We start from the raw sequence: 18552 nt of genomic DNA, 5'->3' as shown, positions 1-18552 counted from the left end.
GAAACTCCAAAGTCGGATATTAATTTAATCTATTTTGTTATTAATAATATATTGTTCATATTTTAGAATATTCCAGATCAAAGTACAGCTTCTAAAATCAAAGAACATGGAGAATCTATCAATTTTAATACAACAATAATTTTAAAAGAAATGTGGAGAGAGTAGTGACATCATCTTCCTTTTGTATTCAGCTTAGATATAGTTCAGAGAGTGCAGACATTTTCAGGTGCCTTTCAAAGCAATCTGCCAACAAACTGTTGATTAGAAAAATGAAAGATAAAATAGTTAGAGTTGTGGAAACTTGAAGTATTGCCCTACTAACAGGTGTCTCAGGCAGCTTGGGCACAACTACATTTCTGGTTATTGACAAATAGCAGCAGGGCTACTGCTGATTAGCTAACAGTGGCTATCCTGAAGGAAGATAAATGGTTCCGTGCTGCTCTATCACCACCATTTCCATGATTACCATAGAAACAATCAAAGATGAGATATTGCTGACAAAACTGCAAACTGCAGCAGCAATCATTAACTTCAGAAAGGCTGAGCTTTGCACTTGATCAACCTCAAACTTAACAGCAGGTATTTTTCCTTCCATTTGGTGATCTGTCCTTTTTCAATGGGGTAAGCAGGGGCTAAAAACTGGCTTGAAGTGTGGATTGCTGGGTATTCAGGCTCTGGCTATTGGTTTATATCTTGCTCTTTTCTGCTGGTGCATTTATGTTTGCACACGGCCAGGTTTACTTGGCAGAAGCTCAATGGAATATATGGTGCAATACTTCTTATGTGAGAAGAAATTAAACTGAGATTTCACCATGGTTCTCATGATTGATGAGATTTGTAAAATAAGAGGGAGTCCAATTACTAAACGGTGTTTCAGGCAAAAAGATCACTGAGTTTCTCAGTCACTCCTGACTGCTAATCAATTTGTTGAGTGATGATTAAAATGTTTTGCTTTGACCTAAAATGACTTAGCAGTTTGAGTCCTAGCTAAATGGTTCTCTTTGATAAGGAACTGCATTCTTATTCTCTATATAAGTTGCAGTTCTGTGTTCTAAAATGAAAAATTGTGGGTAGCTTTTTCAGAATTTTATAATTCCCTCCATTTTTTACTTATTCAAAACAGGAATTTGTCATCTTCACAATACCTAAATAATTTCTGTTCATTGAGGTGGTAGGAAAAGAGGATGAAATATCTCAGAGATTAACAAGATATTAGTGTTTTCAGAATTTTTTTTCCAATATATTCCTCCTTAACATTTTGAACAATTCATTTTCTGTTTTTTAAATGGTTTTGAGACATGGGTAACAAAAATATATTTGTAAATGTAGGTGACATCATGTTTTATTCCAGATAGTAAACCCATTTTTCTTAGATAAGTGAAAAAAAAAATTAAAAACCACTAAATTGTTATACAAAACATTTTCCTTTTTTTTTTTTTTTCTGGACGAAAGATTTCATGCAAAAGTGCCAGCATATTTATGCTTTTTTGCCTGAATTTCTGAAGTTTTATCTAAAAATATATGGTTTTATGTCAATTGTATTGTTGTGTTAGCAATAAAGAACTGCAAGAAAACAAAGAAAACTCTGATGTATTGTATCCCATCTACAGGTAGACCAAATTTCATTGCAAGCTCTTCAGATGCATAAAGGGGATGCTTGGGTAAAATCCAGATACAATTTTGTAGAATGGAGCCATCATTGCTGACAGCTTTGGTAAACCTTTTGCAAGATTTTTCCAACAGTCAGATAAGAACATAAAAAATTTGCATTTTTTTGGTCTGGAAAAGAAAAAGTGCTGGTGCATCAAAATGTCAAAGTAAATGATAATATCAAAGTAAGTAAACCTTTTCCTCATTAGAACATATGAAACTCCTGAACCCATCCTTTTTCAAAGTAGATTTGTGATATAAAAGCTTTGTGCAGATGTCAGGTATGATTCAAACACACAATTCTGGCCAAAATCCCAGATTAGATACTGTAGCATTAAATCTGTTACTAGCCTGAAATCCAGACTTCTTGTAGGTGTCTGTATAGTTTGTGAAGTGATTGTAAACCAAAGAGGACTTAATACTCTTAAGCAGTTTTATTTAGGCAAAAGCCACATTTGCTTTAATTTTTATTTTTCCTAGCTTAAACAAACTAGGATATATGGTAACTGGAGAATTAATATATGCTATCTTAGAGAGCTGAAAGGTCTTTGGAGAGCTCTAAACAAACTTCTGTAATTTTTTACTAGTTTGTATTTCACTATTAAAATTGCAAACAGTACAATTGTAAATTTGTAGAATTGTTTTTGAGCTCATTTTATTTTCTATTGATCGTATTTAAGAGGCTGAGTATTCTAGTTCAGGGCATATGGAAATCCATGAGTGTAACTTTTGTATATTAAAAGTCACATTCCATATGTAGGGTTGTTTTGATTCACTCTTTCTGAATTTAACTGAATTTTTTAAGTGCCATAGGAAAATAGAGAAAGTCAAATGCAGAAAGCAGTATCCTGGCTTTATTTGTATAGGGACATCTATAAGAGCACAACATATAATACACAGACTTTCTTGAAGAGTGCAAAGGTGGGGAGAAAGTTGAATTAGCTTATCCACTGCCTATCAGCAGAGTCAAGCTGTTCTTTGGAATACTTTGTTTTGCCCCCAGGCATAAGTAGTGGCAGTATTCCCTCTCCACATTTACTCTAGATAGAAGAGCTTTTTTTTGGGAAACCACTCTAAGCAATGCTAAGTAGGAAGTTGGAAATGCAGAGCAAGCAGACTGTTTGCTTGTGGGGAAAAGACAATCTGTCTGTGCTCACAGGAGTAACATCTCACTTTAGCAAGATTTATTGCAGCTTCAAGCTGAAACCAGTTTCTTGATATATATAGAAAAGAGGATGTGGTTGTCTTGATTAAAGCACTGTTCTAAAGATTAATTGATCTGTGCTGTATGTTCGGTTTTGTACAGACTTGAAGAAGACAGGTAGTAGTACCCTGTTTCAAATTTCTCATCAATCACAACAGATGATACTTTCCTTCTTTTTTAGCTTGTTACGAGCAAAAACAATTCCTCATAAAGGCTCTAGTATTGTGGGTCCATAGTTCTGGAGAGAAATTTAAAACACTAACATTCAGTCCCTCTATGTACTTTCATACTAATATTTTTCATTGTGTTGTGATCTCTGCCAAGAGGTTGTCCTCTGATTTGTTTGGATTTAAAGCAATTTACCTGTGTCACATAATTGGCTGTGAGTATCTTTGCCTTTTATCTGTCTTCATACATGGAAAGGGAGTTTTCAGGTTGATTTTAACTACACATCATTCATATATGCAATTATATGAAAGCTGGTGCCTTTTTGAAACTTTAAGTTATTTTTTTAAAAATCAGAAAAATGTATATAAATCTAGCTGACAACAGATAAATACTTAATAAGCATTAGGAATATTTCTGTATTATATGATCATATGAGGTACATAAAAATTCTCTATATTCACTAATATTCACTACATGATAAGGCATGTCTCCTTCTGTGTGGTACCAAATATTTATAATGTTTCAATTTTCCATGCTAACCTTTTTGCAGAGAAGTGCTTTAGCTTCAATATCTTGAGAAAAAAACCCAGGTAATCTACCAGCAGAGAAGAATTTCTTTAATGAATAAGCCCTTTAATTATGTTCTCGTTCTGCTATATGCTCAAGATTGTAAAATTGCTGGAGAGAAGAGTAAGTAATTGAATAGCAATTTAAGTGTGAATTTATTAAATCAATTAGATTTACAAAAGTAATTTGAGACACAGTGCTGCTATGTTGGGTGCACCAAGTATATAAAAATTTTAAATAGATGCTTGTAAGTGCAGCATAGTTTCTAATGGGAATTTGTCTTGGTTATAATAGTAAAAATGATTGATTCTACGTGTCTTGTAAAGCTTATTCTGTAAGTTATTCTTATCCTAATAGCACCTCAGAGGTAGGCCATTTCATTTCAGATTGCTGGGGAATCTCTAGGCATAATAAAAGATTTAATAAACTGATGAAAATTTATAACAGTGATGGAAATATTTCTGTGCTTTTATTTTCCTCTAAAACAAACATATCTTCTGTATTAACTAGTTTGATAGTCATTAATTTCTCTACACTCGGAACTTCCATGAACATTATGTTAAACTTTTATGCATAATGTACTATGTAATATTTTATGTTGTACTTTAGAAAACTAAAGGAAAACTAATTTGTGCAACTCGATGGGTTTGTTTATTGTAACTAGCCAAACATAAGGACAGAAAATGGTTACAAAGGCTTTTGTAATCAATTGCTACATTAGCAAACGTCTTCCTAAAGACCTGACCTCATACCATGGTGTTAGGTGCAGGGCATCAGAGTGTGACAGAAGTTACCGTGTATCAAAAACCACAAAGAATCTAACATAAGCAGTGTGACTGCTACTCATTTCTTACCTTTCCTGCCTTCCAAAGGACATGCATGTTCAAGCTTTCCTTAGTGTGATAAAATAGATTGAATAGATGCAGAATTTATTGCCTCTAATGGAAGTATGATCTCATGATACAATTTCATTGTCCCTCCAGTTTAGTGACCATCTTCTTCCTCTTCTGCCTCCCATAAAATATCTGTGGTCCTTCAGATCATCACGTTTCGTATCCCATGAGATTCTGTTTCCCTACTTGCTATCCAGAGGTACATGGTGCCATGAAATACAGCTTTATTCTTCTCCACTTTCAAATTTCATTTGGCATCTTATATTTGGAACTACAGTCACTGTTTTTATGTTCCTTTTTCTTCTCCTCACTTCACCTCCACTGTTATTTGGATATTCAAGATCTTCTCTTTCTCCCCTTATCAATCAATATTTTAGTTTCCAGACTCTGTATATTAATTTTTCATTATTCTCCTTAGTCCTTTGCATTCAGGAAATTTTCAGTCTGAACAGGAAAATTTCATGCTTTATGAACATTTATTATTATAAGAATTTTTTTCTGATTAGTCCACTATACACAGTCAAGGTTGAGGCTACATGCTAGTATCCACATCAAAGGGGGGTAGGAGAGTGAATTAAAAAATAATATTTGCTAAAGAGTATACACATATTCCTGTGACATTGAGTGAAATATCATGAAGATCAAAGCAGTAAATAAACTGTTCAAGATTAAATAGATCAATCATTTATTTAACTCAAAGTGAAAGTTGAAAAAAATTTCATTTAAAAGTGCAAAATTGAGTAGTTGCAATATTATTCTCAGCAGTTAATTTTGTCCAGAGAGGATGATCTCAGGATACTAATATAGGAAAATCCATTTACTATCTGTTTTTAAGGCAATAAAACAGAAGTGTTTGTAGACTATCGCTATATTAGCTTGGGTACTTTCTGTACGGCCTCTTTGGGTATTAGGCAATCATTTACAGAAGTAAAGTAATAAACCCCATGTCTTAAAATATTACAGCTCAATGAACATGGAAATATCCTAAAAGTCAGATCCCTATTTTGTAAGATATGAAGTGTTAGAGAAGCTAATGAAAAAAAGTAAGCTTGAACTTCTAGGCTTTATTAAAGTTTCTGTATGCACTGAATTTATAACCACAAGGAACAGTGAAAAGTGAAGGATAGAAAACTTCTAATTAAAAACTTCTTAATTCCTAATTGGTTGCTGAAACAGCCAATAGGAAAGCTGATTGGACACTTTAACAGATGACAGAATCTCAGAATGGGTAAGGTTGGAAGGGGGCACAGTTGCATCATCCAGTCAAATCTTCTGAGTCAGGGTCATCCTAGAACACATGGCACAGAATTGCATCCATATGTGTCTAGAACATCTCCAGTGAGGGAGACTCCACAACCTCTCTGGACAGTTTGTTCCAGTGTTTGACCAACAGTCAAGTTCTTCCTTGTGTTCAGGTGGAACTTCCTACTCATCAGATTTTTATGTTCAACCATCAGTGGTTGGCTGGGTAATATTTTCCATAAGTGGGAAACATTAGCAGCAGTGACACTTAGGAAATTCAGCAATATCTGTCTCTTTGTCAGCTTGGGACACTAAGAGGCAGAGATATGTTTCTAATATCCATAGTCTCCACTCTCTGCTACCACATTACCCGTGAGGCTAAAATGAGTTATATTCCAAATCCCACAGGACTTCCTAGGCCTGACCTCATATCTTAAGTTAGCAATGAGTTGCCCCATCTTGCACTACCATCTACCCCAGCCCCTGCTCCTCGCTAATTATTTGACAGAGCCATTGCCCAGCAAATTTAGCAGGGCATATGAGCCCTTCAGATCATCCACAGAGCACTGATGCCTTAAGTACAAACTGCTGCAGATTCTTTCCCTAGGGAATCTTGTTTAAGGATTCAGAAGTATTTGCTCTACTGTGAAGTAGACAAGTACCATACCAGTCACTTCAGAGCCATTTTGGTGACCCTCTTAAAGAATTCACCAGGTAGTGGGTGTAAAGTAAGTGATGTCTTCCAGAAAACTTTCTGGAAACCAACTAATGATATTGGTTATCAGGAAAAACTGAAATAGTTTTATGTTCTCGACAGACAAGGCCTTAAAATTTTGTTCTGTTTCTGAAGAGTTAATTTTTTTTCACCTTTTTTTTTTCATCTGCAGTCGCAATGCACCAAAATCTGGCAGCATTGTAACCCAAGGAGACAGTAAATTTGATGGAGAATATAGCCATTTCTTTTTCATCTGCATATAAAATCATCACAGATGAAAGAAATATTTTCTTCTGGTGCAATCTGACTGAACATGTGACCAATATTTCACTTACTAATGCATTTTAGGTGCATTAGTTAAAAGCTGCTACTTTGGGCAGAAGAAGTATGAATTCTAAGGCTAGTAGGTACTGGATTTGCACTGACATTCTTGTGAGGGCAGATTGTATCCTCTATACACGAGATATTTAACAGCAGGCTTTTAAATTTACATCATCCTGACAGCATGCTTGAAGCTAGGCAAGGTATGGTGTGGTAGTATTGGTACAATACAAATTGTGTCACTCTTGAGGCCGGTCTAGTAGGGAATTCCAGAAATAAAGTTGAGATATTTCACATTTCTCGGGGGAATGACAAATAATAGGACATTTCCTTTCAATTGACCTCAACAGTCATGGCTAAAATCTTTCTGAGAGCAGTACTGGATGACAGTAGATGTGGTAAACATCACAGGGATCCAGAGAAAAATGTGTGAAAATCACACTAATGTGCTATGAAAATGTGTCAGCAAATAATTTCAAGAAGTGAACTATCTTTTTATTTTTCCTCTTACCAGAATTCTTGGGGTCTTCCAAATAGTTATGGAATATGGCCAAGGAAAAATTGTTACACTCATGGTCAGATATCCCTTAAAGAAAATGTCTTAATCAATATTCTGACCATTATAATGATCAGACAGACAGAGACACAGCGGGATCTCAACTGTGACAGAGATGGTGGATGCTATACAGGATTAGGAACTGTGCCCAGTGTTCTTCAGGGAAGCTCTGTTAGCTCAATATTCCAGTGCCCTTATCTGTAGTACAAGCGGCCTGAGAGAAATTAGCACTTTTGCCTCAATACATTAAGCTCACAAACTTGCATAAAAATTGAAATTCTCACCAACTTCATTAACAATTATATTTTGGAGTCTGTCTTCAAATTCTTTCATGGGATAGAATTACAGAAGATGGGAAAGTCAGGAGTAGTAGAAACATTTCCAAATGCTGCATCTAAATACATCAGAGCTGAACTATTTATCCTTATTTTTAACGTTTTAATGATTGATTAATCATCAGAAGAATGTAGTAAATTATCAGTAGAATGTATCTATGAACAGATTTGTATTTACAAAGAATTGCACAGTTCAAAATGAAATTACCATGTTCTGGTGTGTGAATACTGTAATGCAAGCCATGCTGGTTTACTCCCACATAGCTTCTGCTCTTGCTGACAGTGTGGACACACACACATGCACACAAACAAATCTTTGCGTTCATGCATTCCCAGACAGAGTTCTTTGTGACCCTGAGCTGTGCCATGAAGAATTTTGATAGAGATAAGTCCAAATAGCAGTCAAATTATTTTGCAGCTGTCCTGTTGGTTTTGTTGTTATCAGGTTTTTTTTCAAGGAAATGTTTGTTTCCTTTAAAGTTTTGGATTTTTTACATATGGCACTAAGCATCTCATGACTTATCTATAGTCAGATTCCTTTTGTGCTGGCCCCTCTGGTAGGTAAAAAGGATAAAATTTTTCATATTTTTCACTGTTTTAATACTCTACGTAAAAAGACAGCTTGCTTTGACAGAAGGTTTTTAAAAATGTTAGGTGATAACAAATCTAAGGCCACCATGATGGCTCATTATCGCAATCTAGATTGATGTAATTGAATCCCACACTTGTGAAACAAAAGAATGCAGTAAAAGAGTATTTCTTCAGTTACTTTGTGTGCCTTGACCATGCAGTATACTTGGCATTGCATGAAACATTGGTAAAACTCGTGGTATTGAACAGATCGAAAGGTGTTTTACTATAATTTCTAGATTGAAAGTTAGATACATGTTGAGAAATAATTTCTCTTTTGTCCTTTTCAGATTAGTTTGCCATGTGTTTGTAGGACTGAAACACTCTAGTGTGGATAAATGTTGTCATTTCATGCCAATATTAAACTTTGCCCATTTCTTCACTTATCACCTTGACTTGCAAAGAAGAGGTCACCATCAGAAGAATATTTTTTTATTCAGTCACCCCAAAAGGAAACACTGTGCTCCAGATAATAAGGAAATTCTTCTTTGTCTCTGGCGCACATTTTTCTGCTATTCTGAGAATCAGTGATCTTCTGGAATTGATATTTTGCTGATTCCTGGTGACCCTTGAAGGCCTCATGGCATTCAAAACATCTATGCAACATTAATTTCTAGGTCCACATGTAAATAAAAACAGCTATCCTCATCTAGATGATATTCTTGCATCAATTGCTATAGAATGCAGAACTGATAAACAGTTACAGACATATTAATGCACGTGTTTACAGCAGCTGAAGAAGTTTGCAGGACGTAAAATATATACATGTAAGAGAATTAAAACATTTTTTAAAATCATGTTTTAACATTCAGAATTCACAAACTGAAACTTTGTATGCTAGTTCTTTATTTAATCAATTTCTAGTCTTTGCTTTTACTGAATCATAACTTTTTACAGACACTGTTATTTCTAAAGTGCTCTGGTTCTGTCAGAGAATCAGATGTAAGTATTTTCAAGTATTTGGAGGAAATCTTGTCAGCTTTGACAGTCATAGATTCAGTAACCTATTTCAAAGTTCTTAGAGTATTCCAGGCCACTTCTACAGACAATATTGTCTATATATATTTATCTCTGTGAGGGAATGGAGGGAGTTAAGCACTGTTAATACTAAATTGCAGAAGAATTCTAACTTATGTTTGTAGATAATTAATATTACTGATAGGGGTGTGGTCTCTAAAAGAGGGTAAATATTTCTACACTGTAGCTGAAAGGGAGTGGGTTGTATAACCTTGGTCTTCTGGATGTGAGCTGGTAACAACAATTAGCTGAAAAATAGACTGTATTTTAAAAAGTCATTTACTATGTAATAACTATTTACTATAATGGTAGTATTTCTCAGTTACTTTTAATTGAATAGAAATACCCATTTTGTCTTTCTTTCAGTCTCCAACTTTCCTGCCTGCATGGATGCAGCTCAGACTTCAAATGGAACTTTGGATACAAATAATGAAACTCATTTAACTTAATTTAGCAGAATGGGCTATTCTAAGATACAGTTCATTTCATCCTAAAGTGGATGTCTCTCTGAAAATTTCTGTTATCTAAGAAGTCACACATGCAACATCAATATAGCGGATGAGGTATGAGTGTTCAAAGTCTAGAAATTATTAGTTCACTACTTAGCTCAAAACAAATTTTATTCAGTTCAGTCATTACAAATGTCATTCTGACGTATTGTTGACCATTTGTGAACTATGGGAGCTGAAAATTACAGTAATAGATGGTGAAGATGGGAAATATGGACCATTTCTTTCACATAATCACTAATCTGGCTTTTTTTCAATACTGAGAGAAATTAACACTATGGTAGTCAATAATAGTTGTTCAGCTTTGAAGGTGATGGGGCAGATTTATTCAGATTTTGCCTCCAATCAAGTTCCATTTTATTTATGTTCTATGTTGCTGAGGATAACATTCACTTTTTCTGTTTGCTCTCACCAGAGTGTAATGGCACTGCACCTGTTTAGTCTAATGGTACCAAACACCAATGTGATCAAAACACAATGTTTGTTCTTAAGTCACTTTTGCACATTTATAGGCTACATTGTTTTTTTCAATTTTAAAAGCTGGTTCCATTATCTGCCTCTACAAACCAGAAACATTAAATTAACCATACTGTTATTTTTCCACATACAATAAAATAATTATTTCTGACTGAGTGCCAACAGCTATCACACAGGAGGGATGGTATTGTCTCAATGTAAATATATCACATTAGTTCTCAGGAGGAAATAGCAGATTATGCACAGGATCAGTAGGACAGCACAAGATAATAGTGATAGTGTCACGGTGAGGTTAAATATATATATATTTTTTTTTTTTTCCCAAACAGCCTCTGTCAGTGCTTACATTTAAAATAAAAAACATACTTGTAAATATAAAATCATTTTATTAGCATAAATAAAGCAAGACTATTTTTAGTAATTCTTTAAAAAGTCTGTGTCTCTGAAAGTCTTACCCTAAATATAGCAAATGTGGACAGATAGGGATTAAAAAGAATAACAACTACCAATGGTGGAAATATTACTACATACTGGAAATATTATAATGCTTTTTTTTCCCAGCAGTAGTCAGATTCCTTGACATAACTCTAGATAAGATCTTGGAGTTCCACTTTTGTTTGTTTTCTGTTCTTAGTAAAAAGTAGCTCCAAAATCTACAGCATGCTTACACCAAAATAAAAGTGGAGGATCAAGAAAAACTAGGAAAACTGATACACACAAATAAAGTAATCAAATATCTTGAAACTGAAGCTAAAATACTGATAATTCTCAGGAAATCTTAGGGAGTTAAATATTCAAAAGCTGATGTACATCAAATTAGAAGTTACTAGTAGCATATTTTATCAGAAGCACTTGGTTTATAAGGTTTGGAAAATTTATATATTTATTGTAAATTAATCAAGGCTTATATCTGAATTTAGACAAGGATCAGACTAATCCATTGCTGATACTCTTCTTTCTATATCTTTCCTCTATACTCATATTTGCTTTCCTGCCTCTGTGTGCATGTATATATAAAATTTGAAATGTCTGTATTTGTATAAGTAATTGAGACTATGACAGGCTAATCTGTAAAAGCACAGCATGGTTTTAAGGTAAAATCTTAATGCTTTTAAAAATATATTTAAGTAAGTTTCAGCAGTCATGTTATTATAAATCAAAAGAAGCTGATTTTTCCTCAAGCCTCATGATCACTTACTTTGAGGAGAGCTGAAGGAGTTATAAATCAAAATGGTTGTCAAGAAGGGCATGCAGTAAGTTATCTAGAAAATGGTATTGAGCAGATGCAAGGCACTTTTGTTAATTATCTTTCATTGTAAATAATTATTTAGCAGTTTTATTTTTGGTTTGTTTTTTTTTTTTTAATTCAGGTATAGGATCCTCATGAAAGCTTCATTTTATACTTCCCTCAAGTGAAAAATTATATGAAAGAAATCAAACTTTATCTTTAAATCTATATGTGCAAGGTATTCATTCTTCCAAATCCATCCTCTTTCTGAAAATAATCTTGCTTAATAAATGCTCTTGCACCAGTCTAAGAGTAAAAGTTTCTACTTGTTACTGTTGTTGTGAGTAAAGTCTCCTTAGTAAGACCATGAAAGTAGCTGCCTTTCATTCTCTGCAAAATGGCTGGACTTTCATTACTGCACCTCATTTCAAGGATCACACTTCATCGATAAATGTGTGCAAGTTCTGTGTTTGCTCTTCTCTGAATTCATGGAAAGGGGCAGGGAGAGGTAAATCACACACAAGCTTTATTTTGAAACCTATAATAGTCCTTTGTGTAATCATACTCATGATATAGTGTAAAGAAGACCTCTCCCTACTGTTAACCTTGTGCTTTTCATTCTTGTGTAGAAGTGTGTAGGGATAAACATTTTCTTATCAAACAATATGACCCTTGTAAAAAAACACAATGCATAAAAAATCAGGTGAAGTGAAATAAAGAAGTTCTTCCCTTATCCCGAAAAATGTGTCATTTTTCCTTGAGCTTTTGTTAGGTTTTTCATTTCCTGTGATTGAATTTCTGACTGTCAAATCCACACAAAGACCAGACCCAAGCAACAAGATTTCAAAGAAGATAGAAAATGAGATAGAAAATGGTAGGAATAATAGGAAAATATGGGATGATGGGCAATGAAATTATTTTTAGGCTTGTTTTGAGCATTTTGGATTTGGGTATTTTGTTTGGTTTAGTTTGGCTTTTTTTTTTTTTTTCTGTTTTAAGATCAAATCCTTGCTCTATATATTTCTATGTAAAACCTTCAATTGTCTCACCTAAGCCGGAAGAACTAACTTGCCTCAATGCTTAGTTTTTCACGATCTTCCTGAGCCTTAATGTGAACGTCACCACTGCTTCAATAGGTGACCCAATAGGATGCTTGCAGTTTAGGTACACAGATGCAACTGCTCGTGACTTTAGCTGTCCCAGGTTCCAAGTCCTATAAAACTTTGAGTAGCAGGACAAGGATCACTGCAATCAGTAAGGATATCTTTCCAGTGAAAAGACTTCAATTGCAGAATGCATTAGGAGCTGTCTTTAAACTTTTAATATATTCTTTATTATAGTGTCTGCACAGCAGCAATAAAGCACAATAGAATTTTATGAATGAATACATATATTTAGCACACCTGCTAAAACATATTTTAATGATAAAGGTACCTGATCAAAAGTGTTTGGAGGCCTCTGTACTAGACCTTCTCCAGAGGTACCTACCAGCCTCAGCACTTCTATGACTTTTTGATTCTGAAATTAATTGACACATTTCCTAGAACTGTCAGGAAGGGGTTTATGTAAAGAATAAATATAAAATAATTTAACTGCCTTTTCTAAAATATACAGTTTGTAGTACTGTAAGGGGTTTTTAAAATAAAACTACCATTCATCTGTGTCTTGGTTTGAAAAGACAGGAGTCTGTGAAGGAAGGCAAAAAGCCTTCTGTGAAATGGAAAAGGTAAACCCCCTCCTTCCGAATTATCACAATTTCAGAATTAAAAGGGCTCTCAGGCAAAGATATGGGAATGGTAATAACCGATTTTTACTAGGAAGAAAAAAAACCTAAACAACAATGTAATTTAGCACAAGCAAAAAACCACTGGCAGAGTGAGAAAAAACCTGACACCCTGAGAAGTCAGGGTGTTGATAACAGTCCAGCCAGATGGTGGCTGCTCCTCCTGGAGCGGCGATCTGCAGAAGGGTGTAGATCCCTTCCGAAAATGCGGTGAAGGAGCAGCTGGGCCTTGGTTCCTGATTCCTCTCAGAAATCCAGCGAAGAAGGCTGTCTGTGGTCTCAGAAATGCTTGTTTTATGGTGGCAGGGATGCTTGGCTCCTCCCTCTGGGTGGAGCATCTCCCAATGGGATGATGTAACTAATTTTACCAGCCACAGTGAGTAATTCAATAGCCCATTAGCAGGAGATTATCTTAATGGCAGTGTCATTGTTCTCGAAAGAGATAAGAAAAACTGCCTAACCCCCAACAGATGGCAAAAATAGAATACATGCTTATTTTGCAAGCCAGGACAATCTAGAACCTTTCTTATAGTGTGAAAATACAGACTTCAAGTCTGTAATATTGTTTTACCTATTGAATTCCCTGATCCTCAGCAAAAACCTTTTCTCTGATCTTTCTGGAGTAATAAGTAAAAACATGGGAAAAATGCCGACAGTACTGTAAGAATATATTTTCCTATATTGCTTAAAAAAACCCAACTCTATAAAAGGAGAGAGAAGTTGTATTTTTAAAGTATCATATTTATTTACGTTCCTTTCCCTAACACAGCTGTTTATCAGTAATTTAGCAAAAAGCATGAAGATCCTGTTTTCACTTTAAATCTGAGTGTTAGGAATAAAGGGATAAGACTAATGTTAATATAATTTTCTTTATAGAGCTCTTAACCACAACATATTTGCAGTTAATATATGTTGCACAGAAGAATTGTACTTAATGGTACAGGCAGTACATCTTTAACATACCACAAAAGTAATCTGTTGTTTTCTGTTTCATTGTCAGGAGATTATCTTGTGTATTCAAATGAAATGTGCAATGTGATTATTTGTATTCTATGACTCATAGGAAAATGAAAAGTTCTTAGTTTTTCTGACTCTGCTACTTTTCATTTTACTATATGATACCTATTAATTTTCACTGCTTCTCTTAGGAGTAGATTCATATAGCCATACCCTAACCTAGCAGGTTTTGAAGGGATATTTGACATGCAGTTAATATTCAATTAACTGATTTATGTAGATTAATGCAACAATGTGATGTGCTGTCAGATTTTTCCATTATTTGGTGCACTGTTTAGGACACGCATCATTAAAGTGATCAAGGCAAGTAAGTGTGATTCCAAACACTATTGACAGTGAGTTTATAGTAAAGTGTACCATTTCAAGGATAAAGAGGTTCATTTTTTCTTTAGATTTGTTATTCTCAAGTCAAATAAATTTTACAATGCATGTTAACAATATGTAGCACTCAAGTTTTGTATGTGAAATTGCATTTATGTACAGCTGTAAATATTGCTGCAAATAGTAATATTACTTTGTTTCCAGTGAGGTAATAGCTCATTATTGTAGTATATCCCTGTACAATGGAGTGTGTTTTCTTTTTTCCTATGGCTGTAAATGTTTAAATCCTATCATATGGTTTCAGAAGAAAGTCTTTATGATGAGTTAGGAAAATGAAATTTTTCTCACGAGACAATAAAAAGATACTCTTTTAAAGATTTACATCCAAAACTTTTTGCTGTATGAAAACACATACAACTGGAATATGTGTGATGAATAAGGTGTAAGCAATACCAGTTATTTATAAACAAAGAGAAGGTTTTCTGCCCAAAACAACATAATGTTGATTGTAACGTGGCTAGAAGCAAAGATAATTTTGATGCATAATTTTTTTCTCTCAATAAATAAAATCAGAAACACTTATATTTTTTAACTCTCTTAGGGAATTGTAGGATAATGCTCCATTAACTCATTTCTTTTGTGAGCAGGAATTTTCATTTAGGCTCTACTCTATGAGTTGTCTTGTAGTCTCTTTTCTGAATGAGTAAATAATTGGGGTATTTTATTCATGTAGTCACTTTAGGATTGTAGTTTTTCAAAACTCCTTGTGTTACCATGTTGTGTATTCACTTTAAAAAAAAAAACACCCCAACCAAACACAAAAAAAAATTTAAGAATGAAAATATCAAGAGTGATTTTCAAGCCTATCTCCTGTAATTTCTGACAGTAATCTGTATTTACAGATGAAGTGAGATTTGTGTTTCACAAAAGTAGTTGAAATTATTAAAGTCTTTCAAGTGCTGGAAATATGCTTAATTATCATCTTTACTGTGTTTAATCCCAGTGAAAAATGAGACTCTTTACACTTGAAAACTAGTGTTTTCTGGATAGTAGGGAATAGAGAAGAAAGGAGTACTCTATCAACTAAGAAGCAAAAGAACGAGCATTAAATCCGTGGCTGTAAAAGGAGACTGGCTAAAATCTTGCTCTGGGGATACCAGATGAATGAGTGGATAATGACTTCTACATACATTAGAAGCAGTCTCCCAGATCCTGGTCCTTATAGGAACTTCAATCACCCCAAAATCTGCTGGTTAATTAATATTCAGTGATTTTCTCTGACCTCCAGAGTGGTCCACTCTATTGAGCAGGAAATTGGGTAAAAATCCCAGGAGGCCTGCATGGGTGAACAAGGAGCTCCTGGTAACACTCAAATGCAAAAAGGAATTCTACAGAGGGTGGAAGTAAGGACAGGTAATTTGGGAGGGATGCAGAGACATTACCTCAGCATGAGGAGACACAGCTAGAAAAGCCAAGAACCAAGTGTAATTCAATCAGGCCAGGGATGACAAGAGCTTCTGTAAGTACATAGCAGACAAAACAAAAACTAAATAGAATTTGAATGGGGTGGGGGCCCCAGTGACAAAGGATATGGAAAAGGCCATGGTCTTGAAAAGTGTCTTCACCTTCTTTACTAGCAAGATTAGCTTTTAGGAAGACCAGGGCAAAAGTCTGGAGCAACAAAAATGTACACTTGTTGGAAGAGGACCAGATCAGGGAATTCATAAGAAAACTAGGCATACATAAGAAAACTGGACATGCATAAGCCTCTAGGCTCTGATGGGATGCACCCACAAGTGCTGAGGGAGCTGGTTGCTGTCATTGCCAAGGCGACTTGATTATCTTTGACAAGCAGTGGTGGCTGAGAAAGATGCTCAAGGACTGGACTATCTTCTATCCTCAGGAAGGGTGAGAAAGAGGACACAGAGAATTACAGGCCAGCCAGCCTCATCTTGATCCCTGGAAATGTGACAGAGCAAACAGCTTCCAGGCAAGGACAAGACGTGGGTGTAGTCAGCATGGACTCTAGGAGAGGAAGACCTGCTTGGTTAGCAGGGAGAACTTGTTGAACCTCTTGGGTTCATTTTGTGAATACTAGGATCTGAACCAGAGAGGCACACAATGCATTTGCGTATACAAGTGGTGTGATCTTCATATTAAAAACAATTTGCAGAAAGAGAGTGGATTGCATGAGAAATATTTATTTGCAGATCTTCTTTCATTCAGGACATTTTTTGATGGGTTTTGTACTACAGTTTTTTTTCTGGGAAGTCATTCAAGGTGAAACCTTGAAGCTTCTCATTGAAAATGAGTTAATGAAACTCCTATTAGGCAGTGTCAAGACTCATAATTTTCAGATTTTGGTCTTGATTACAGTCTGGTTACTAGATTTTGTGGATCCTAATGAGGAAAAGATAGTAAAAATTAATAATTTTGGCCTGCATCATGCAAAGGAAAAATGCAGATGGATAATTGACTGATTAATCATTGGGAAAAAATGCAGTTTTTCATAGCTTTTAAGTGAGAAAATCTATGAAAGTAATAAAATTAAATAATTTAAATCTAAAAAATTAAAATGTTATATAAAATGAAAAATATTTAAACAATTAAATTAATTTATTTCTTTATTCATTTTTATTAGGATCATGGACTGCACTAATATACCATGCAAATGGGTAAAAATTGTCCCAAACTATCGCATAGTTTCAACCCATCAATTATGAGATTGTGAGCTGTTCTGATGAGGAACAGACATGACAGCAGCTCCATGTCATTCAAAATTATGTCTACCACAGATATGGTTGGGAAAGCTCATGAATTCTGAGAAGGTAATGTACAGTGTCATGCTAGCATTTATTTGAAAGGAAACAAAGTTCTCAGCCCAACAGATCTGAATTTTTTTTCTGCAAGGTTCCAGGTGACAGAGTCTGTATAACAAATTCAGCAGGAACTTACTCTGTACATACATGATTTTAATAGAATGAAAATAATTTAAAACATTATATCTAAAGATAAGAAATGATTGAGTGATCTTAGACATTACTAAGAGGACATAATTTTTATAAATAATTCGGTTGACTAAATATCTGGCCATTCACAAAGCTCTTAAGATCAATATTATTCTTGCAAAATAAGAAAAAAATAAAAAGATACCTGGAATTGTACCAATAAATTGTCTGCATTCTAGAGTCATATCTTGTTATAAGTGAAAAGATAAATTGGCACTGTTTCTGTTTTTAACTCTTATCCCTGAAAATAAGTAAAATTGTCTTTCATACCTAAGGATATAATGTCTCTCAAATTTAGATCAATATTGCCTAAATAAGCCTACTAGGATCAAACAGCAAAATTCTTACAGAATTATATTTTTTGTCTTTTGTTGACTTGAAGGCCATTACAATTTTATACACTGTACATTTGAATACAAATATTAGCCAAAAAAACCCAAAAGGCTCAATGTATTTATTTTCTGTTCAACATCACTCTAAGGTAGATAGTTTGAAGGTATGGTCAGTGTGGCATACAGTTTATCAAGCTTCTTCTTTGTTTCAATAACAAACAATATTCAAATGTGTGTAATAATAGTGCACTGTTCTACATATACAATTGAGGTTTTTTTTACATTTTTTACATTTTTTACCATTTTTATGGTAAGGTGAATGAAGATTTAAAACAAAGCAGTTGTATGGATAAAGCAAGGCCATCCTCCTTGTAAAATTCCTTCCCTTACAAAGGGTCACTTTGCCTGCAAAATTAAAATTTATTGTCCTACTCTTGAACCATCAGTCCTTCAAAACAGTATGAAGTATCTATTACTTGAGAGAGTAATAGATAAATAATTTAAGAGAGAAAAAAACTTTGAGAGATATTAAAAGTAAGATTAATAAAATATTTTATTAAATTGTGTTTTACATAAATG

General features: G+C 34.4%; 1 protein-coding gene across 6 annotated transcripts in view; it reads left to right on the top strand.

Annotated features, from left to right (window-relative positions):
- Positions 1–18552, top strand: part of CCDC102B (coiled-coil domain containing 102B) — a 156470-nt gene that overhangs the window by 66796 nt on the left and 71122 nt on the right. Inside the window, exon 6 of one of the 6 annotated variants that reach the window (XM_064432571.1) lies at positions 9665–10525. The exons of the other annotated variants lie outside the window; for them this stretch is intronic. Coding sequence (XP_064288641.1) covers positions 9665–9742 — 78 coding nt within the window. The 3' untranslated portion in view covers positions 9743–10525. Of the gene's footprint in view, positions 1–9664; positions 10526–18552 lie in introns of those variants that run through there. 6 annotated transcript variants of the gene reach the window in all.

Source organism: Passer domesticus, chromosome 1 (assembly GCF_036417665.1).
Source record: "Passer domesticus isolate bPasDom1 chromosome 1, bPasDom1.hap1, whole genome shotgun sequence".
NCBI classification, from domain to species: Eukaryota; Metazoa; Chordata; class Aves; order Passeriformes; family Passeridae; genus Passer; species Passer domesticus.
Note: the sequence above shows the minus strand (reverse complement) of the source record. Positions and strands in the feature narration are given on the sequence as shown.